Genomic DNA, 23,886 nt, shown 5'->3' with positions numbered 1-23,886 from the left:
TGGGAACATTTAGAACTGGTGCTGCCGAACAAAGTAGATTTTAATATCTAAAAAAATTATTTTCAAGCTCTGTTGCTCACACAGTAGAAAATAATAAACCACAACACATGTCATTTTTAAGTTTCATGTGAAGTGTTTGCTTTCACGTCGTCAATGATGAGACGTTACTGAGCCAGACGTGAGAATGAAGCCGGTGGTGCTGCTGTGATGACGTCTCGGAATCCTGACTCACAGTATAGACCTTGTTTTTATTCCAGTGAAACCAAACCTCCTGTGTAACTTACACAAACACACGTGTATATATTTATATTACATAGACATGCACAAACGTAATCTATATCTCATTGCTTTATTGAACCCTGCAAGGATCAATAATCATAAATCAAGTTTCTATAAGGGTACAATATAGCAAGCAAGGATTAACACGTTAAATTATATTCGGTTTTGTTCAGAAAATATTTGCAATACAGGAAACATCACAGAGTTGTTTTCTAGGCTCATCGATCGTCGTCTGGCTGCAGTACAGTCACCCTGCCAAAAAAAGGGCGCCCAAGTTCCCAATGAATGGGTCACCGAGTAATGAAACGGTTTTCATCACAATTGTCCCACACGGTTGGGGCGCCAATCAGAGGCGTGTATGCTGGAACTGAATTAATGTCCTTGATTTGCTGATTGGTGATGTTGCGTGTCTTTTCCTTCACTGTCACTGCCTTTAATTTTCTGTATTATCTCAGTTTTGTTTTTGAAGTCTGAAAATAGGTGCTCTGATATTTTAATGAATGAATCCTTCCTGTAATCCTGCAATCCACTTCTTAAATCTATCTTTGCACTTCTCTAATTTCCCCAGAAGTACTGCAATCGCACTGTTTTCCTCTCACTCCCAACTGAGTACTTGGCTGCAAATGTAGCACGCCTTCCCTGGAGATATCTTTCCTCCTTGCTCTTTTTGTTATTTGACAACTTCTCATGACAAAGCAAACATGCAGACAATCCTTCCGCATTGGCAATGAAAGCAAATGAATCTGTCAAAGAACAGTTGAATCCTCTGTTCTCCTCAGCCATTGTTCTCTTCTTCCCTTTGGGATCCATGGCCCATCACACACCCGCTGGTTTGTTTGTAACGGCCACCTGCTGAGCACCACGCTGAGCTGAAAGACACTTGGGTCGCAGTGTCTTTTACTGCGACCCAAGTGTCGCAGTGAACTTGGGTCACTGGTTGCACTAAGGTCCAAATAATAAAGCTTAGCATTATTTACTTTTTATATTATTTTAAACGTTTGTCACCCAAAATATTTAGTGTGATTTATTGACCAAATTAAACTTTATGCTCTAATTTAATTACTGATGGTGACTACAATGTTGTACAAGATGCAAATTGGGACTGTCCATTACTAATTACTAATTATTAGTGACAAGCAAGGTCTTTTTAAGAACTTGGGGAGCTTCCCCAGGAGTGGATCTCCACACAAAGACGTGTCCAGGAAATGGACTACAGGTGTCCTCTGCTGAACCAGAGACATCAGAACATTTTGCCCGTACATTTAACAGATGGTACAACTTAATTCACAAAGTTTAAATATGTGATTCCCTCTCTTAAGATGATTGAATAAATGGCTTTGGAGTGAATAATAATAAATGTACTGACCAGACCAGGATCAAATGATTCTTTATTTGAAGTGACTTTTCTGTTTTCATCCTTTTCATCATTCTTCAATATTTTACATCACTTGATGTTTTAAAAGTTCCAATTACATTCAGTATTTGAAGCAACCCATTAATTAGACGAGTGAGCGACTCAAGCTGAAACACTTCAAGCTTCCTGCTACTTCCTGAAAATGGCACAAAAAGATAAAAATGGGGGAAATTCACAATGACAAAGAATTTAGATTTGTAATACAGCAAATAATACAATTTTTGAATTCAGTGACACATCAGTTAAGGCCTATTCATAAATTATTTATTTCATAATGTTCTACCTACATTATGTACATTGCTTTTTAGGTTTAATGAAGAGTTGTGGTCAGAGTATATATTTACACACTCAGGTACAATGACTCTGTTCTCTTTCAAAAGAGAAAAAACCCCAAACTAAAAGGAAAATCAGGAAAACAATAGAGCTTACAGGGAGTGTAATAAACTGTACAGAAAGACAAATCTAAAAACAAATTAAATGGGCAGAAGGTCACTGAGAAAGGCAGACTACAGTATAACCTTTTTACATTTTTTTTAAAATTTTACCTTGTAAATATTGAAGTGCAAACACTGAGCAGATTCAGAATGCACTAACCAGCAGACGAAAACTACGAGTCTGACAAGCAAATGAAATAATCAGGATTCCTGCCACTTTCTGAGGAATCAGTGTCAAATAAAACAACCTTTATAAATAGTAAACCTAAAACAATGAACGCAGGCAGGTGACTCATGTACAGCATTCAGATGAGGGTAAAAAAGAATGTAGTATGATTAGGGGCTGGTTTTGGTGCTAAATTAAATTTAAGGTTCTTTGTAGCAAAACAATGATAAATTCACTGAGGCTATCAAGAGGAAGACAGAAGAAAAATACTTTTGATATTCAAGATTCAATATTCTAGGAAACCAGCCCCAGAATCAGCACAGTCAGTTATCTTTACAAAGTTTGAGGGTGGAGCTATTTTACAATATGTCCCTTACATAGTGACCATGTGCTTTAGCATTTCCTTTGAGAAAACAATAGAACTCAGTCCAAACTACACCGGAGTTTAAATTAAAAGTTTATCCACAAAGAAAATGCTGATCACTCCGATATTAAACATCAAAAACCTAGTATTTGCATTTAGTGCTGTGTGGGTGACATTTTTGTACACTTTACACACACTTTACACTTTGTACACAAAATTTACCCAAAGAGATAAACTTCACACAAAACTCCCCTAAAGCCACAACTGTTTGAAAGAGTTCTTCACACACACACACACACACACACTGGTGCAAGGCCTTCTATTCACAAAGCACTTTTCATTAAGAAATGAAAAGAGAATGTGTGCGTGTGTTTGTGCGCGTGTGTGTATGTGTGTGTGCTGGAGGGGGTTGTTCTGCCTTAGAGTTGGAAGCAGGTTATAAAGAGGTGGCAGAACAGAATAGGCCAGAACCTTTCTGAATGTACAGTAATCCCTCGTTACTCGTGGTTAGTGTGTTCTAGGACCCGCAATAAATGAAATTCCGCGATATCGCGACAATTTATTTCATTATTTACAGTAATTTAAATGTTTATGAACCCTTCCCATACTGATATTAAACCACCTTATATATTATGTATTACCTTTTCCCCACACTCTAATAGACTGTTTAAAAAACACTTTTGTATTAAAGAAAAGTGTTTCTTTAATACACAGAAGTGCGCTGCGTTCCTTGATTCTCAGAACGCAGCGCACAAATGGATGCTGTCAACCAATAGCATGCACGTACGGTATCACATGACTACCTACTAAAAATCCATGATGTAGTGAAGTCGTGCATCTTGAAGCACGAATAAACGAGGGATTACTGTATTATGTTGTCATGCTAACATGCTATTTAAAATCACACTCTGGCAGGGTTCCACGCCTGTTCTGTTCATAGTGAACACAGACAGCGTTCAGGAGGGTCTAGGTCTATTGCTTGATTTCTTTGTAAAAAGGCTACTGGAGGCCATTTAAATAACAATTAACCTGTATGACAAAAATGTAACTAACTAGCATTAACATTAAGTGTAACTGTCTAATGTTGTATAAATTGAACGAACCCCTCAGTCATTAGGTAAAAAAGCATTTAAGTCTAACAAGTAACAAACACTTTATCATTAAGTATTAAAAAAAATATTGGCAAACTGAGAGCAGATATTGCTGTAGTTTAATAATTATTCATGTAATTAGAAGCCTTGACATGTGAGCTCTTGGAATAACACAATTGTTTCTTAAGTCATTAAATTAAATTATCTCTGTACATCTCTGGATATTTAGATACAAAACTTTCTTGAATTTTGACCGACGGGGGAAACGATTACTTTTGAAGAACTGCACTGAATTCCTGAAGGATGGGCTTCACTGTCAGCGTAACCATGTGTTCAATTAAAGAAAGCTGTCCGGGAAACACCCTAATGCTCCATGTCACACACTGTCAAACATCACTTGTCATCCAATTTCATAAAGCCAAAACCTTTATGGTTGACATGCTCTTAGACATCTACGTAGATCAGACCTGCCAACGTGTACCGCTGAGTTCACATATGTTCACACCACCTCACCAATATCATCATAAACCACATCGTCACTCGACATATGAATTAGCAAGAAATAAACAATACATTCAGCTTTTTGAAAGTAAGACACGACTCAATGAACAGGCAGTGATAGAAACCCGTTCCTGTGAATGTGTGAATAATCTGTCAGCCCAGTGTAGGTTATGTTTTCTTACGCAGTCAAAGAAAAAGATCTCAATGTCTTTTATATGATTCATATTTCATTTCATGCAGCTATGCTTAAACAAACAGAGCTTCGGCGAATTCCATTAAAACGTTACTTATTCATTTTTGTTTTTGGAATACAGTATACATCAATTGTGAATAATGAACATAAAGTAATTCCAGCAATCCAGCAGTAATACCTGCTTTTTCAATTCTGCAAACATCAGTTCTTGTGATTATTGTTGTGTGTTTGGCAAATACAGCATCTTTAAAAGACATTTTACATCTGCAAAATAACAACTTAAATCCACAGCAAGAGAGAACGCGATTACACAATGTTAGCCTGAAGTTATCAACATGAAATATTTTCTGGGTGTACGGTCTCAATAAATTCTAAATTCTAAATCACTTTGCTCATCCGCTCCAGACTGTATCCAAAAGCTTTGAGCTCATCCTGGAATCAGCCAAAGTAAGAAGCAATGAAATAAAGCTGAATTCAAGCTTTCAAGCTTTGCAATGAGTGACATGATGCATTTGTTAATCATTCCAACTTAAACTCAGGATCAAGATCTCTTGAACCCTCCTTCTGTGGCTTTTTGTCAAGCTAAACTCCACTTCCCTTTTGTGTTGTGATGTGTTGTGAGCTCAGTGGCATCAGCCTTTAGCATCATTTACAACAGAAGTGTCCAAACTTTTTTGCAGGGAGTGACAATTGCTTTTGCCTTATGGAGGAACTGCTTGATCTCTTGAGTCTAAAAGGGGACAGCAGCTGGTAAAGACATTTTTGAAGCTGCGTCAGGCACAACTGACCAGGCTGGACTCATGTGGAACCAGCCGTGTGGCGTTACAACACCAGCGCAGAAGCACAGGTTGTCAAAATGCTCTGCATCATCCACCAGCAGTCTTCTGAGCCACACAGCCCAGCATGGAGGTGTGATGAACACAGTTGTGTAGGCACAAGGGCCCCACCAGAGATAATTAAAAGGGTTCCTCTCCACCATTCTGAAGTGTGCTGACTGTCGTTGCTCCGCTGCAGCCGATTTATTGCCAGAGATCAAATGCTGACATTAGGTTTTTGACCTCTGGATGAGCTTAGTGACCCTCTATAGACTGCCAACCATAGAGGGTCACTAAGTGTCTAAAAACACCATTTATGGGGGGTTTTCCAGATGAAAGAAGTCTGTTTTTTGTTTCAGTAGCTTTGTTGTTACAAAATTATACAACACAATATTCTGCGGGTCTTGATGGATCAGTCAAAATACTCAAACTGCTGGCAGTGTGTGGATGGCTGCTCTGGGAATGGCTGTCAACCAATGAGTTAATAAATTCAGACCATTAAAGTTCGTCTTTTTTTTTTTTTTCAAACTCTTGTTGATGTGTTCACAAGTCCAAATAATGTATTTGGTTAACAAGCTTGAAACATCGACATCCTGTTTCTCGTCTTGACGCTGCCTTCGTACAGGATGATGAAGGGGAAATCACCATCCAGAGAAGATGTCACTGAAAGAATGACCTGCCAAACAATTTTATTTACAAAGCACAATTGGTGCCGTAACTGTTAGTATTATGTTCCTGTTCACATGGTTAGAATTTAAATGTTTACAGTGAGCATTTAAGAGTGAATAATGTGAAGCTTCTTGAACGTTTTTATTTTGAAAACAGCTTTTTCTTCATTTAATGTTAATCTTTACATAAGAAAGGCAGGGTGAACTTTAAGTTTGTAATTTGTATTTCATGTGAAGCAATGAAAAGAATGTCATTTACAATAAAAATGTAATTAAATAGGTTATTTGCATTTAATTTTCATAGTTCCAAGAACTTCAGGCTGAAAGTCGGCCCTCACACATTTTCATTTCACCAAATCTGGTCTTCTTTATAAAAAGTTTGGACACCCCTGATTTAGAGTACCAAATTTTTAAAATTACTAAAGGTGGCAGGTCTGACTTTGAGGTTTGGTTTGGCTTTAAAAGCACTTGTCCATGACAGAACTATGAAATCTCATCAGATAAACTTCTCAGAGTAAAAGAACACTTATTTTAAGCATTATTTTTAAACTTGAACTTTTAGGAACAACTAAAAGCTACAAAGACTTTGTGAACATGGCCCCAGCCCCTCTTCTAACTCGGTAGCTGACCAGATGAAAGAGTGCTGTGTAATCTGGGATATAAAACTCCTCTTGGTGTTACATTTAGTTTAGGCCCAGCTCACTGTGTTTGGTAGCCAGCCATGCTGTAATTGGTCAGGTTGGACATGACTGGACCGGGCGGGGCCGTAGCCTGGGCAGATGGAGATCCGAAGCCTCCCATCCAGGCTGGCGACTGAGACTGCCTGCAAAGATGGCATGAAAACCAAATTAGGACGACTGACCGCACGCAAACGTCGGCTATGTAGTCCAACAAATCAAGTATTTTCATCAAGTTTTTACCAAACAGCTCCTACATGCAGTGAGTCTTTGAGTCTAAAGTGATTATAAAAAGGCTGAAGGACTAAGGAAAACATCTGGGAGCTATTATCACACATTAAAAAGGAAAAGAACCCATACCCACCACCTTGGAGATTAAAATTCAATTGAACAGTGTGCAAATGTAACTACTGATGGATTTCACTTCTACTTATAACCTCAGTGCTTTTATTCGATAAAAGTAGAGCTCAAAACCTTTCTTTGAATAAAATAACACAAAGATGCAGACACATGAGAATAAAAATGAAATTTGACACAGGACTTAAAGCTAAAACTAAAATAAAAATACCTGACAAAAGTAAAACAAAATGAATGAGCAACATTTTAGATGCACTGTTGATGTGACAATGAAGCTCTTTCTCATTAACAGCAGATATGTTCCTGTCCCATGTAGCTTCTATTGGTAATCGTTTCTGACACTGACAACTGACTAAATCCAGTGTCTTGCCATGAGGTAGTTGTTAAGTTGTCTTCCATTCTAGTTTTAACATATTTAATGACAGGTTTAAGTGCTCTGGCCAACCAGCATGAGAGTTAATAATGAACAATCCTGAGGAGAACTCACTCTACTCCAAATCCTTGCTGGTTCCACGTCTGGTTGTACATGCTGTACGAGGGGACTTGCCATCCGTTGGTCACATACTGGCCGTACTGTTGCTGTGGATTCCCATAAACCTGGTTCCACTGCCCCCACTGACTGTACTCAACCTGGGAAGCATCATCAGAGAGAGAAGTGAATAAACCTCTTAACTGCTCTATAATATCTTACCTACTTAAAACAAACAAATAATTTGACAGTCAGGGTGGTTAATTATTTTAATCAATTTTATCTACAACTGAACTGCAGGTAGTTCTCAAGATATGAACATCCGACATGTCAACATTCGTAGATAGCAACACCGCATTCACGCATCTTTAACGCTCGTCTCCCCCTCTTGTTGTTGTTGTCTCTTAGTGCGTCAGGTTTCAGACCTCGGATACTTTACCATTTATTGTGGTTCTCATCACTGACTCTTTTACCCTATGCAAAAAAAACTTTCCAAAGGTGTTTGTTTTTTGTCGGTTTTGCTTGTTTGGGAGTTTCAATTTAGCTCTATTGTACTGTGTGTTAGCGGGCGGAGAGTTCCCTATGAGAAAGTAGTCATGTGACCGAGGCAAACATCTTGTTTCAAAAGTGACTCAAACACAGATGTGGAGGGGAGAGTCCGGTAATTTTCAAAAACAAAACATTGTTCGCAATCAGATCATAACAGAACAGAAATAAGTTCTGCATTCTTTCTATGTGATCGGGTAGAGTCTAAAGGTAGGTTAAATTATGACAGTATACTGTAGTATTTTTTGTAATTATTACTGGTAAGTTTTAGGGAATAGTACCCTATGCATTTCCATGACCTCAAATGATCATGATAGTTTGAAATTTAATCAATAACGACTTAACGAATAATTCAGCTTACGAACAGCTTACTAACCAATTGTGTTCGTAGGTTGAGGACTACCTGTAGTTACTTTAAATCTCATTAATTTTGTTATCAGTCACATTTTCCTTACCTGCTGTGAATTTTTCGTCATGTCAGGAGATTCTTTGCCCCAGAAGCACTTGACCATGTGACCTTCTATGGCCGTTCCATTTACTGAAACAATGGCGTGGGCAGCAGAGTCGTGGGAGGAAAACCTTTAAAGGAAAAACAAGTTTAGCAGTCGCATTGATAAAGTTTTTAAAAAACTACTCTAATGAAGTTCACAAATTACCAATAATTACATAACTGATCCCTTATCATAGCAGTAACATGGGATACACGCATCATTCCAAGCCACTGACACTGAGTCCAGTACTGACTGGCTCATCGTTAAATCATGCTCCATGCTTGTGTTGACATCTAGAGGCTATATGCTGCCACTACCTGATGAAGGAGTATCCCTTCTCTGGGAAAACCCGGATCTCCATAATTGGCCCAAACGGTGAGAACGTCTGTCGCATCAGGTGCTCTGTAAGAACCAGACATTGACGTGGTTAGTTCTCTGAGGCTGCTGGGTAGTATAAAACTACTCTTGTGGTCAGTGCAGAATCTTAGAGTGTGTAACACTCGCCTGATAGTCCTGACTGGATCCCTCCACAATACACGGTGCAGTTTTGCGGACTGGACTGTGTCACCACATCATCGAACCTCAGGTGCTTTGAGCCATCTGAAACAGAAACAAGCAACAGCTGGATGTTACGAACTTTATAGTCAAAACACAAGTATAAAGTCACTCAAGTCAATCAGAGCTTCGATTTATAAAAGCTAGGATGAAATTTACTACACTTGAAATCTGTTGGCTATAATCAGATTGTATATACAAAGCTAAAAGGGTGGCTTTGTAAGGCATTATGATGATTATGCTGCTGAAAAAAGTGAACAGTGAATGTTCTGGAACAATCATAACCACACTTACATTGAAATAAAAATTTCCTAAATTTTGTTGTGATCAGGCAGCAGTGGTATTTGGTATGATATTTGCTCCAATATGCAAAAATCCAAACATTCTGAATAATGCAGTGAGTAAACAATAACACAGCAGGTGAGACTGGAAATACTGTACCACAAAATTTGGTGACACATAAACCGGGGAAACTGGCATAGAGTGTTCAAACAAATAATAGATAATAGCGCATCTAACACTGTCACTGTCTATATCAGGGGTGTCAAACTCATTTCCACCAACGGCCACATCAGCATATTGGCTGTCCTTAAAGGGCCATATGTAACTAATAAATGTAACTAAATAATGTAACACAAATGTAATGAGTCCTTAATGTTAAATAACTCTGAAATTATTTTTTCAAGTTACAAACATTACAGTAGCACAGAAAAAAATGTTTGTTTATTGCTCTGTTACAACATAAATTGTTTATTTGTCAGATTATGAAACCCACAGAACTCCATAAATGAACTATCAGTGAATAAAGACAAATAACATCAAAAATAAGTTAGGACATTAGTCAGTCAGTCATTTTCTTAACCCGCTTAATCCGCTTACGCAGGTCGCGGGGGAGCCGGTGCCTATCCCGGCAGTCTCAGGGCGTGAGGCAGGGGACACTCCGGGCACAACGCCAGTGTACCGCGGAGCCACATAGAGACAAACAATCACTCACTCACACACTCACTCCTACGGTCAATTTAGGAACGGCCAATCAACCTGAAGCGCATGCTTTTGGAGGTGGGAGGAAGCCGGAGAACCTGGAGAGAACCCACGCAGACACGGGGAGAGCATGCGAACTCTGCACAGAGCAGGACTCGAACCCGGACCCGCCTTGTTGTGAGACGACATATTTTAGGGGATGGGAGCTTTCTTTTTTCCTGCCCTCATGTGAAGTGTCCTATCTGATGTGTTATAGAAAGAACACACACAGGCTTTTTCAACAGACACCGAAGCCTCAGCACAGCACGTAACATAACTAGAGAAATGCCCAACACTAACTTTTTTAAAAACATTTTTGTTTTAAGTTAAAATGGGCTTGATTACTGCATTGTGGGAAATGTAGTTTTTTGTCAAAGAAAACTTTTGATCTATTTATTTTTATAAAATGATGTGGCGGGCCACATTTGGACCCTGGGCCATGTGGTCTGTATGCTCAAAACAAACGCCACTCCACACTCTGCATCTGTTCCAATAAACATGTTGCTGGCATCAAAACTCTATGATGATGATGATCATTTAAACATTGTTTTTATGCTAAATACACTTGTACTTTCATTTATTTATATTTCACACCACTTCCTCCACTTTCCAGGGTCACAGGGAGCCTACCCCAGTTGACTTATGGGCAGGAGCTGGGGAGACGCTCTGGACATGTTGCCAGCGCATCAGAGATTCATTTGCAAATAATTGCTCACTGTTTTTATTTACATTTTACACAGTGAACAAACTATTTTTGAAATGGGGTTGTATTAATTTGTAGTGCAATGAATGAAGTTTATTAATAAATTTCCTGAGTAAGAATCTAATCCCACGACTGTTAAACTAACTGGACAGCACACGTCGTGAGCAAAGGAAAAGAGCGAGAGAAAGTCAACTATGAACAAAACATTCACCTCTAATCATGCAAAATGCAGAAAACCCATGGGTGTGGAGTGTGTGGCCCCACCCTTTAAAACTTACTGTCCTGGGTGCTCTTTGGAGCTGGTGGTTTACGCGTCGCCCAGTTAGTCCTGATCTGGCGTCCTCCAAGCCACTGCCCACCCATGTTAATAATGGAGTTCTCTGCATCCTGCAAATGGAAAGAAATGACAGTTAACCCAGTGGTTTTGATGAAGCTGAAGAATTAAGGGATTATAATCAGCATTTAATATACTGATTTAAATCTATCATTAAATGTAGAGATTTAAACAAGAAATATTTTAATGTTATATGAAACAAGCTGCTGTGACTACATAGTCAACTACTATAATTTACATTCTAATTACTGTAAATACAAAAAGTAGAATAATAAACAGAAAATAGAAATAACCTTCTGTCTGTGTTCTTGCACTGGAGCCTTACCAGTTTGTTGTAGAAGGACACAAATCCATACCCCTTTGATTTGCCTGTCGTTATGTCCTTCACAACACGGGCATCCCTGGAAGGAAACATTAAATCAATGTCAGTGCACTTCCCAGTTTAAATACTTCAAACCAAAAGGAACCACGCAAAACACACTGAACTGTGAATCTTCAACATTGTCCTACATGAATGTACGTTAGCTATAACGATCTCCTTCTCAGCACTCACTCATAATATAATTTTAAAATAAAACTAGTAAATAAAAAAACAAGTACAAATACATGCAGCCTATGATATTTTTTAATATAACTTTTAATTTATTAATGGATCTCTGCAACTAGAGCACCATTTCTTTTTCAGTCTTTTCAATAGTAGGCTAATGTTTAAAAGTCACAAAGGAACAGCTTATATGGATTACCATGCAATCTTAAAACCTGATGTTGGTGCTCTTCCTACAAGCAGAAAAAATAGAAAATATCAAAAGAGAAAAAAGGAATTAAAAGGCATACATGGCCTGTTAACAGATTTCTTTATTTTTCCAGGTCAATTCTTTACCACCAATATGGAGTATGGAGTTTGGGTAGCTGCAAATTTTGAGAAATTGACATTTTCAGAAATTTTGGAAGAGAACCATTGCACTATAACAACACTACACAAATCAAAATGAGACACATAGATTTAGAGGAACACAATGACTATTGGGATTTGTTCATCCAAGTTAGATCATGGTGATACATAGCATCTACAAATAAAGACATATGGAAAGAATGGAATAAATAGAGAAAAAAACTACATCTGAGTCTCCAGAGTGCACAGTTCCTTGCTGTTAGCCTTCAAGCTCCTGTCCAATCCTATGAGCATTTCTGCAAAATAACCAAAATGCTATTACTTCACTGAGATCCACAGCTACAAGCTGTTTAGATTCATACAAACAGCTCACATTTGGCTGGCACACAGTTTACTTACCACACCCTAACTATGCAGAGAAAAGCATGAGTTGACTAACAGCGGACACCCTCAGTCATTAAAACAGAGACACAATACAGAGCCTTCAATAAATTCACTACAATTAAATTCTCAACAACTCATAATTAACAATTCAAAATAAGGTTACTCCCATTTCTTTGATAGCATTAAAAACAACCTTGACATACAATGTGGTAATAAAGATCTTATTTCATGAGACTTCTCATTACAGCCCATCATCAACTCAGTTTACATGCATGGATGTGGAACGGATGCGAAATGAGACATGATATGAATGCGAGAAAAAACAAACATCTTCTTGAACTTGTTCTCCTGAACTCTGTCCATCCCTGTTGACTCGCCAACATTCGGTCTCACAAGAGTTACCTTGACAGCTCCTTCATGTTTTTTCATGTACCTGTATTCTATTTTTCACGTATAAGCCCAAAAAATCCCTGCTCATAAATTAGACTACCGGTATCCAAGATGTCATTCTTATTCTATACTGGTGGTGTAAAATATATAATTAAATCACAAAATGAATGAATTAATAGTTTAATAATAATTGCAATAATACAATGGTTGATTAATACATAAAAACAAATTGTCATCCATCTATGCAGCTGCTCCATCAGTCGTTCAAACCTCAACAGAGATGTCAGCCTTGGGAAAATGCTGAGTAAAGTTAAAGAAACTGAATTCAAACTTTTAAATTATAAATTAAATTTATATACTGTATATTGTAATGGTACATTGTTGAGTTTCCTGTTCAGGATTTCAATGATATTTAATAATCAAATTGTTTAATCAGCTTATATCATGCCCACATCATACAGCTCTAATTAATTTGAATCAATTTCCATGTTAAACATCATCTTGCACTGTGAGCCTCGGTAACTAGAAGGTTAGCTATATAATTACTTGAAGCTCCTCGGTGGCTACCGTCAAAATCCTATTTATACAATATTCAAAATGTATAACTTAGAAAACACTTAGACAAGATTTACACAGTGCATCTTACAAAGATCAGCTCCTCTCCTTACTGTTACCAGTTTGGCTATAATAAAAATTAATAATATTGTATTATAAAACGTCAGACTGAACTATCTGTGGCACACTAATGATAAAATATAACACTAATTTGCTTTAATTGTAAGGTAAACGAGCAATCTAAATGACAACTTATATATAAGGCTGACATTATTAGCATTAAATATTTTCCTATGATCAGATCTGTATTCACTTCAGTTAACTCAATTCACAGCTATTTCTACTTTACTTGTCCACCCTTACCTGTTTACCTTTACAAAGGATCCATGGGAACCACACTAGTGGGCAGTGGGTGGGCCACAGAGACGTGATGAGGGGTATAAAACTGAACAGATTTTGATTTCTGAAAATCTTGGATAATATTGCTCTACTTTTCTTATTTTCTCCAGACTAAACTTGGCTGTTTCTTGCATTGAGATTTGCAGGTTTTAGTTGGAACTCTGGTGTTACTAGTTTTTACTACAGTTTAGAGTCACATGTTGTGTACAGCTCTGGCAGGTCCATCTTTCTGTCTAAGTTTTTTTCCCATTAAAGCTTGATAATTTATGGTCTTTGATAACTTTTCATGGCCACTTTAAGACTGAATGCGTATGGCAGGGGGCAATATACTGCAGGTCATAGGTGGCTCCTTAATATTTCATTCAGACAACAGACTACGCCCCCTCGCCTGTGTTTCGTAGTCAAACTAAATTGCTGAACAAAAGAATTTTGTTATTCCAAAACAAAAGAAAAGATCCGAGCTCAGACATGACAGGTAAAGTGGAAAATGAAAAAGCCCATTAGCACTTTGTGGGTTTGTTTCATGTTTCATATCTTGGACATCCACACATTGGATTTTGTATTGTATGGTTCTAAAAATAAGTCAGTATGTTGCATGCATGTAAACATGGTCAAAGATGTTTGTTAAAGAGCACAATCAAACATAATTGTTATGATGGTACTGTTACATTACTTGAGAGAAATTCATGTTACATTTCAGAATTCACATTATAGCACTGCACATAAAAAGAAATAGCCTTTAAGTGAAAACTTACGAGATTTTTCCAAAAGGTGCAAATGCAGCCTTGACGTCCTCTGTACCAATCTCTGGGCTTAAATCACCCACAAACACGTGGAAGTGATCTGAAGACAAAAAAAAACAGAAATGAAAGAATGCACTTTCTATTTTCTGTTAAATATTAACATAAGCAAGTTAGAGGTTTAGTGGGTTAACACCTACTGGATGTGTCTTTCTTCTGACTACTTGGAGTGGTGGCCCAATTTACTTTGACCTCCTGAAAAGCAGGGATTTCATACAGAAAAATTACAACCATGACCTGACTTCAAGAGAAGCCAGTACAGCTAGAGGCAAACTTTGTCGAGCCACCTTGAACTTTTCTGTATTTATTGTAGTTAAGTTGGCAAAAGATATAATTGATTAGCTATTTGTAATAGTTTTTCTTTTTATATTCAATACAAAATGATACTTCTAATGACTAACAATTTTTAGATTGTTTCTTCAATATAAAAATTGAAGAAACAGGCTGCAGCCCATAAACACAGTGCTATCACAGAACTGGAGGTGTTTGACAAAGCTAAGATTCTTCAAGAAAGTTGCCAGAAGCTGATGTTTAATTCTGCATCATGTCTTCAGTAGGTTATGACTGATACAAAAAATTACAGGTGATTTATATAAAAAGAGTTTCTACCATACCTTTCCTAATATCTTCCTCCCGTTCATGGCTGCAAGCGCTGATGCAGCATCTCTGTGTTCAAAGAACTCCACAAAGCAGTAGGGGTCATTGCTGGTATGCTGAGTCAAACATAGGAGACAAGAACACTGATTCACTGAACAGGAGACATTTTTGTTGTTACCAGCAACAACAATCATGATGGTACATTGCCAACAAGAGAACACAGCTGAAATGACAGGCACCAGAAGTTCTTCTTAACTGAATGTGGTCAGACAGATAAGTGAAAGGATGGGATCTTAAACTCCGGTAACACACAGTGAGACCAGAGAGAGCCGCTTACCTCTGTTATCATTTTACAACTCTTACAAGGCCCTATCTGCGCGAAGAGTTGAAGAATCAGAATTTCCGTTACGTCCCTGGACAGGTTTCCAACATACCTAGAAATGAAAAAGTAGAAAGTTGTTATCAGTACTCTAAGTAATGGAAGAGTCGGGTTTTTTTTGCGCCTTAATGATATATTATGCTCGGCGACGCTGCGATGTTAAAATGAGGCTGTTTACATAAGTTAGCTAGCCTCATTTACACCGCACCGTTTTCAATGTGGCCCAACGTTGGTAGCGAATAATTCTGCTTGAAACACTCGTTAATTAAACGATATTATTGTTTATATATCTAAAATTATGTTAATTATACTGACGTTGGTTAAACATGAGATGTTCTTGTTGTCCGTCTAGGTTTGTGCGGACAGCAGCAGCTTTAACTCGGTTAGCGACGTTAGCCACCGGGTCCTAATGTTAGCTTGGCTAACGGCACTCGATGCTAACCGTTACGACCATTAAAACCACTCACAGGGTTCTGGGGTGGCTCTCGTCGTCCATGGCCAGCGCTGACGGTCACCGGGGCCGAAAGTGGTGATTAATAGCCCGGAACAAACGGTGAGCGACGTGACTATACGCGGTTAACTACCAACACGTAGCTAACTAGCTATAGGGCTAGCTGTAGCTGACCAGAACATGCGTCACGGCGACGCTCGAGTCCAGAGACGCGCGTGACGTCATTAATATCAAAGGCACGTGACCGGTTACACAAGTCGGACGGGAGACGCGTCTTCAGCTGCTACAACACAGGAAATGGCACACACACAAATTAGCATTTTAATTTTTTAAATTTTATTTTATTTTATATACTTGTGATTCCTGAATGGCACACAGCTAATAACAGAATAGAAATGTAAGTAGCATCTTTTGAAATTTGATTGATCCACAATAACACAGCGTCTATTTCCACTAATAAATAAATTTGATTATGAATCAAAAATTAGTAAATGAGCTTATAGTTCAGTGCTACGTTTGATGGAGGAGGAAGGATAAAACAACACCGACTTTTATTGAAAAAATGGAGATAACATGAATATACGATGGAAACCTGCAGCTTATGGAGAGTAAGATGAAGTATCAGGAAATTCCAGAAGAAATGCCTTATCTGTGGGAAAGATGAAGTTAAATGGTCTCCAGCAATTTGTTATGAAAGACTTAATAATAATGTGGGCAGTAGTAAAAGTGTTTTGTGTTCTCAGTTTGAATTGACACAGGAAAAGATTTGCAGGAAAAGAGTCTTCTTCAGCTCTGAGCGATTAGAAGGGAGTTCCGGACATGTAACCTCATCTCTAGAGAATGGAACTCCCCACCAGCCGCTCAGAGCTGAACAAGGCGTTTGGATGAGAAATAAAACGTGTTCAAACTTGCTTCTTCAAGTCCACATCACGGGTTGGATAAGTGAGAATGTCCACAGACAGTATTTTGTATTATACATAGGAAATGACAGTCTAATGTGGAGATATTTAAAACTGTTCTTTATGTAGTGATTGCAAATTGCTGATTGTTTTGCTGATAACAAATATTCAATTTGAATTTAACAATACTGCTTTCACCTGTGAGAATGTGTCCCCAGGAAACCCCACGAATCTCCTAGTTTCTCATTCAACTGGAATAAATAAATATGTGTTGGCATGTTTTTCTATCTGATCCCACTGATGTCCGTGGGAGTGGATCTCTGATATGTGGGGGGGCTGAGACATTCGCGTGGGAAACCTTTTATTGTCAAATGATTTGGGATTCCCTTCTATAGACATGAATGTGGTCTCAGTCTCAAATCACTGTGGGGGGGCTGCAGGAAAGCCCTCGAATATTCGGGTTTCCCTGTCAGTAGGAGACAATCCGGTTGATGTGATCAGAGCATCCGTTTTGGAAACATCTGCAGGAGAACGTCCTCGTCCGTGGGTGGGTGGGGGGTGGGGGGTGGTGATGGGGATCGACGACCAAGTTATTCTCTGCGCGCCGAACATGCTGCGTCGAAGCCCTCACTCCTCTTACCCGCTGCTGTCCGCCCCCGACATTAACCCTGCTATTTCGAGAAACTTCCAGCCCACTTTTCCACGTCACTTGAAGGAATCTTTAAAGCGTCCGTCGCCTGTATAAAATGTTTCAGTAGTCCACGGCTCGCAGCATGAACGGCATGAAGACGCAGTCACCCGTGCTGCCAATGGCCCACAATGACAACGACCCGCTCCCCTTCGGATGGGAAGTCAAAATCGATCCCCAGACTGGATGGCCCTTCTTCGTGGATCACAATAACCGCACGACGACCTGGAATGACCCACGACACGACACGAAAAAGGTAAAAATAAATAAATAAAAAAGTTGTTGTGACAGCGGTGACGGTGAACCGCAGTGGCGCGTCGCGTCGCGGCGCGTCGCGGCGCGTCGAGCGGGGGACGGTTTGCGCGTTCTGATCCGGTCGCGTCACGCTGTTAGATCGGATAAAACGTTACGGCTTTTCCGTCAATGTTGCGGGCTGTAACAGTTGGGCCCTGTTTGGTGCGTCACCTCCCCCTCAAAGACAGATCATAAGCCCGTTATAACGGGTGATCAGCCCCGTTATGCTCCCGGTGTCATGATCTAACACTATTATTACGCGATGACTCACAGCGCAGTGCGCACGGACTACCTATAGTCCGCGTCCGCGTCCGCGTCTTCCACGGTGGAAAACACTGCGACGCCCCGCGCACATTAAACTTTTTCCCTTACAAGGATTGGGGCTCGTCCACTCCACGGCGGCCTGTGGAGTCCACTGGATGTCCGCGTTATTATTACGATCCCTTCCAGTCCGAGCGCGTTGTGAACGCGTGTAGGTTTGCAGGGGGGGGTGGTGGAAAGCAGCTCCACAGATCAGCTGGTAATGGTTCCTCTCTGAGATCATCAAACTTCCTGTCCCGGAGAATCTACTAGAAGAGCCAGCTGTCACGGATAAAATTGGTGCAGTGGTGCTGGCTGCGTGGCGTCCCGCTCCAAATGGCAGAGGGCAAAGGGTCGTTCACAGCTATGTCCCAACTTCACATGCGTGTCTGGATTACAAAGTGGAGAAATACACTGTTTTCTCCTGGTGCTTTGTTGGTTCGAGTCCCTGGAGGAGGAGGTTTGACCTCCTTTTGTTTCTTTGGAGCCTTTGCTGAACCTGTTGCTCGCTCCTCCATAGCTGTCACTAACAGGTGCTTCCTCACTTTTTTACACAGTGAGAATACAGGATGGGTTTTATTTAAGTTGATTCAAATTATTACTTTCGGACGCTTGGATCCTGGGATGTTTATTATTTGTTCAGTATTTGTTCTTCCACATAAGGATTTACTTTCATTTTTAGATTGTATGCAGACATTCTGGGATTATTTTTCTCTCTCACCAAACCCGACCAGCACAGGTCAAAGGAGGATATTCAGTCAGTGACTCAAGACAGGAGTGAGTCAAAATGGTTAGAACATGATTAAAACTATTTCTTTGGCCTGATGTTCATCATAAGGTAAAGAAAAAGTTTTTTTTTTTTAAATTCTCACTATGACGTGTTTTTCAAGAACTCCCTCCAGGTGAATGATGGGTAGAATCGTGGGTTCCTTGCATTCATAACTAAAAAACATTTCATTTTTTTCATAAAAGCTTCCTGCAAACAGCCAAGCACTAAAGTGTTTCTATTTACAGATTTATTAAACAGTAATGTAATTTCTTCACTTTTATGCTTTATAGTTGCGGGTTGAATTTTGGCTGACGTTGTGAATGTGGTTTGTCTCAGACGACTTTATCATGGCTCAACTCAAAAGCAGTTCGGCCTTATGTCAACACCCTTGGTTATCCATCCATCCAACCATTTTCCTGAACGCTTTATCTGCTGTCGCGGGTCACAGGGAGCTGGAACCTATCCCAGCTGGCTTAGGGCGTGAGGCAGGGGAAACTCCGGGCACGACGCCAGTGCACCGCAGAACCACACAGAGACAGACACACCTATGGGCAATTTTGGAACAACCAATTAACCTGAAGCACATGTATTTGGAGGTGGTGGGAAGCCGGAGAACCCGGAGGGAACCCACGCAGACATGGGGAGGACATTAAACCCTGCACAGAATGGGACTCAAACCCGGGACTGCCTTGCTGTGCGGCGACAGCGTTACCCGCTGCCCCACCCTTGGTTTATTTGAATTTATTTTGAAAAGGGAAGTTTTTTTAGATATGCTTGTTATATAGACTGACAGTCTCTACATTCACCAAAATGATTTGGTGAAGTGGTTTTATTTTCAAGTTACCAACACACCATGAAAATTTAAAACAAAAAGTTTGATTTTTAGTTTGATACTTGTATTTAACATTGGAAATATTCCCTTTTGTGGTAAATGAAAGCTTCAAATCACATTGCTGTACTCCTGGCTGTGTTTCAGGTCAGAGAAGTGTCAGCAAATGGACCTAACCTGCCTCCGGAACCGAGCCCTCAGGAGACACGAAAGACCTTCATGAGGGAGATGAAGCACCCCATTCTTCGTCCGGGTTACGTCCCCATCCCAGTCTTCCATGAAGGCGCAGAAAACAGGCAGCAACAGCATCCGAGTTATTCTTACATCCAACCAAGCACTGTACAGAACATCCAACCCGACGGGCAGACGCCTTCCCCCACGCTAGGACTCCACTGCAGGCCTCGCTCGCCGTTACGCGGGCCTGCAGACAGTTGCTCCGCCGAGCCTGGAAAGACCAGCTCACCCGTGTCACCGACAGTAGAGGTGACACAACTGTCAACTTTGCATGCAGTTGTATTCTTTAATTTGTGTTAGCGATGCGTTTATGCCAGGAATTTAGCTCAGTGGTAGAGCGTATGTTTCGTATGTATGCTACACCCGGTTCAATCCCTGCATCGTCAGCCCTACAGGGACGCAAGCCAGTAGGACGATGCAAAGACCGAATAAATGCAGAGGGTTGTGGCAGCAAGGGCATCCAGCATAAAAAACTTTGAAAAACAAATATGAGCGTTCATCTAAAACGGAAAAAGGAGGAAAAGCCGAGAGGAAGGTTTTTTTTACAGACGCATTTTTAAGATATGAGACTGTCACTGATTAAATTTTATATATATTTAAGGTTTATGCTGTCCCACACCACCAACCTCCACGGCCTAGCAGCTCTACTCTTCAAGCAGGATACATCCCCATCCCTGTGATTCACGAGGGCGGCGGGGGCCAGACGCAAACACAGGCTCAGCTGAATCCCTCCGTCTACTCTCAGCGTGTCCCGTATTCAGAGCCGCAGCAGCCCTTCCATCGCATGCAGACAGACGAATGGCCTGGCTACTCTTCAGCTATTCAGACTCCTCGGGACAGAGCTTCTCCGATTCTGCTCCCTCAGCATCGCGATTCTATTCACCTCCCTCCTCATATCAGAAGTCAGTCGCCTGCTAGAACACAGATTTTGGGCGAAAGACCACAGGTAATTTGGTTTGTTTTCTCATCGATATGTGCTGATCTTGATTGTAATAGATCCTTACGCCCGCCTTTTAATGTCTAAGGTTCAGCAGCATGTCCTCACGAGAGACCCTCCCCAGAAGAATGAGCAGCAGGAACAACAAAGCTCTCAGCAGAAACCGGAGAACACGCAACCCCCCCAATCGGTGCACAGAGAAGTTGAATTCCAAAAGCCTCAACCACCTCAGCAGGTCCAACAGCCTCCACCTCAGCAACCTCAGCAGTACCAACAGCCTCCACCTCAGCAACCTCAGCAGTACCAACAGCCTCCACCTCAGCCGGTCCAACAACCCCCACCTCCGCCACCTCAACCATTGCAGCCCCCACATCCATTTCACCCGGCACCGACCCAGATGTCTCCACAGCCTCAGCAGCCTGAACATTTAATGCAGTCGCAGCAACAGAAGCCGGAGCAACCACAGCAACATACTGCAGATATCACGGTTCAAATACCTCCTAAACCAGAAGCCCCAGACGCGACAGCTGCCCCCCCAGAGGTCCCGTCAGTAAAGGTAGAGCCCGATCCGGCTGCTCAGTGCCCGATCCACCCAGGCTTGGCTAAAGTTCAGCAAATAGTGGAGCGGGTCGCGAAACTGGAACAGGAGGTGAGATGTTTTGATGGGAAGAAGAATGATAAGAAATACTTGCTGCTGGAGGAGCTGCTGACCAAAGAGCTCTTAGCGCTGGACTCCGTCGACCCGGAGGGTCGTGCAGACGTACGACAGGCGAGACGCGATGGAGTCCGTCGTGTTCAGACCATACTAGAAGAACTAGAGCAACTGGAGGAGCAACCGGCCAGACCCTCCAGCGAGGCGGCGATGGAGGGAGACAGCTTGATACAGAAAGGCGAGCCTGGAATGATCACCAAGGAGAATGTTGAGTTGGCAAAGGAGATATCATAATAACAGCACTCTTGGTAATAAATGGGGGAGGTGGATAACATGCTGTATATTTGATAGCGAACGTGTCTGCGCCAGCTAACTCCCCTCTGTCTACAGCATTTATGGAAGTTGCATGCATTGATTAACAGTGTTGGTATTTCCTGCCATTCAGCACATAATTGATTGGTAGCTCAGTGAAATCATGTTTTTCAAGCCAATGTTGTTGCCTTTTATGTTGTGCCAATCTCTTCATTACGAGACAGCTGTCATAAGTAAGGTGTTAACAAAAGATTCTAGTCAGTTTCAAGTTTGAATAAGAGGCCTTTAACAATACATGGAAAGAAAGTAATGAAAGTGGAAGTATTTTCTTAAGAAATGTTACGTGTGGTTGCCTTTTGCCTTGATGAAATGTTATATGAAGCCTTTCTTTATCCAGTCAGCACATACTGTAAATTCCTACAGAGGTATGAACAAGGACGCTATCAGCAGAGCTCACTGTAAGACGAGCAAAGGGACATGTTGGCCCTGTTCTAATCACATGACCATGTTGGAGCATCTTGGTCACAGAACACAGTGAATATGTCTATTAGATGCTGCTTTTTGGTGCATATACTGAATTTGCTGTTTCTGCACTTTGCAATCATTGAAATCAATCATGCTGATTGATCAGCAGCACTTCATTTGGAACATAGAGCGTACACAAGTTTTGATTGATGTGTTTGAGTGTTTGTATGCGCGTTGGTTTACTTGTTACTTCAAAGCGTTTTATCGGTATTTATATCATTATATAGTATTTTGGTACATTTATGAATTTGTAAAGACAAATTGAGATGAGGTGTATATCTTACATGTGATGTCAGACAAGGAGCACTTGGTGCTAAAGAGGAATCATGGTTGAAGATGGTCAGAATGTTATTGGATGATTTCCACAGTCACAGCCTTACAAATGCCCTGTTCACAGATACAAGAAGTGGAGAAAACACTATCGCTGTGTTTGTTGTTGTAATTAGTTAAGATCACAAGCCATGGGCCACTTTCTAACACTTACAAATTATGGATTATAGCTTTTTGCTGATCAGTTACTGAGTAGCCAGCTGATACGTTGTTGAAAGCAAGTCACATTGATATGGTTGAAAATAAAATATATTTGACATTGATTTTGATTTATTTGGTTCACTTTATTTCTGTGCTCTGAGACTGATTTCTTTGTGAGTTAGTGGAGAACTCTGATTTTTCTGTGAAGCATTAGAAATAATACCTACTTCAGTTACCTTCCACCACTAAATGAGGAGGTGGATCGCATTTTGCATTCATATCATACCTCAAAAATTGAATTTTTTTTGCACCAGACTTTCTTGCAACACAATGTGTTGACATTCTACCGTTTACTCTTTGGGACTATCTGTATTTTATACAGTTGAATTTTAGGCTCATTCTCTGAGTCGGATTTGTCTAAAATGACAGTCTTGAGTCATGTAAATAAAACATAGTCTTGCAATGATAACAATAACACTAATTTGTTTCTAGAGTACATAAAAAAGACCATTTGATATATGTTGAGTAGATATACTGTATGTTATTTAGATTACAGTGCACCTACATCTCAAAGTTCCAGTTCAGAGATAGAGCTTCAACAGTTTTGATGTCATAACTATGCTTTTGGGTTCGAGGCCCTATCCCTGAGCCAGCCTTCAGCTGTCCTGCAGCTGCTTTAGTTTTTAATGATAAACCACCAGCTGCTCCATGCCTTCCTCACCACTGAGCCACCAATGACAACATTTTGCGCCCTTTCTTCTCGGCGTGGGAGGACACTTCAAAATGTGTCAGAAATGAGGCATAATAAGAAAATTACGCTTTTTCTTTAAACGAAGAGCTAAAAGCAAAAATAGCAAACATTGGAAGCTAAAGGAGAGATATTTATTTTTGTGTGATAATCATTTTAAAATTATCCCACAATTTGAACATATATTGATTAACTGGCACTGATCAATACTTAGTTTACAAAACAAAAGCCATAAAGTAATCCATGTTCATCAGAATAACAACATCACATCACGTGACATAGTCCACACCCTGGTGAATAACCC

The 23,886-nt window shown here is 40.3% G+C and overlaps 2 protein-coding genes across 2 annotated transcripts; one reads left to right on the top strand and one right to left on the bottom strand.

Annotated features, from left to right (window-relative positions):
* Window positions 1-1,655: 1,655 nt before the first annotated feature.
* On the bottom strand, window positions 1,656-16,146 carry tial1 (TIA1 cytotoxic granule-associated RNA binding protein-like 1). Its single transcript, XM_068326915.1, has 12 exons — window positions 15,941-16,146; window positions 15,432-15,528; window positions 15,112-15,210; window positions 14,638-14,692; window positions 14,453-14,540; window positions 11,403-11,478; window positions 11,022-11,130; window positions 8,970-9,065; window positions 8,783-8,867; window positions 8,430-8,553; window positions 7,447-7,589; window positions 1,656-6,748 (listed from the first exon to the last, which is right to left on the bottom strand). The coding sequence occupies exons 1-12, from the start codon at window positions 15,967-15,969 to the stop codon at window positions 6,625-6,627; spliced, it is 1,125 nt and encodes a 374-aa protein (XP_068183016.1). The 5' UTR covers window positions 15,970-16,146; the 3' UTR covers window positions 1,656-6,624.
* Window positions 16,147-17,416: 1,270 nt separating this feature from the next.
* bag3 (BCL2 associated athanogene 3) lies at window positions 17,417-22,973 on the top strand. Its single transcript, XM_068328064.1, has 4 exons — window positions 17,417-17,767; window positions 19,851-20,186; window positions 20,539-20,883; window positions 20,963-22,973. Exons 1-4 carry the CDS (start codon window positions 17,597-17,599, stop codon window positions 21,818-21,820), a joined length of 1,710 nt encoding a protein of 569 aa, XP_068184165.1. The 5' UTR covers window positions 17,417-17,596; the 3' UTR covers window positions 21,821-22,973.
* The last annotated feature ends 913 nt before the right edge of the window (window positions 22,974-23,886 follow it).

This window comes from Antennarius striatus, chromosome 11 (assembly GCF_040054535.1).
Source record: "Antennarius striatus isolate MH-2024 chromosome 11, ASM4005453v1, whole genome shotgun sequence".
NCBI classification, from domain to species: domain Eukaryota; kingdom Metazoa; phylum Chordata; class Actinopteri; order Lophiiformes; family Antennariidae; genus Antennarius; species Antennarius striatus.
This window is presented reverse-complemented; position numbering and strand designations above follow the sequence as displayed.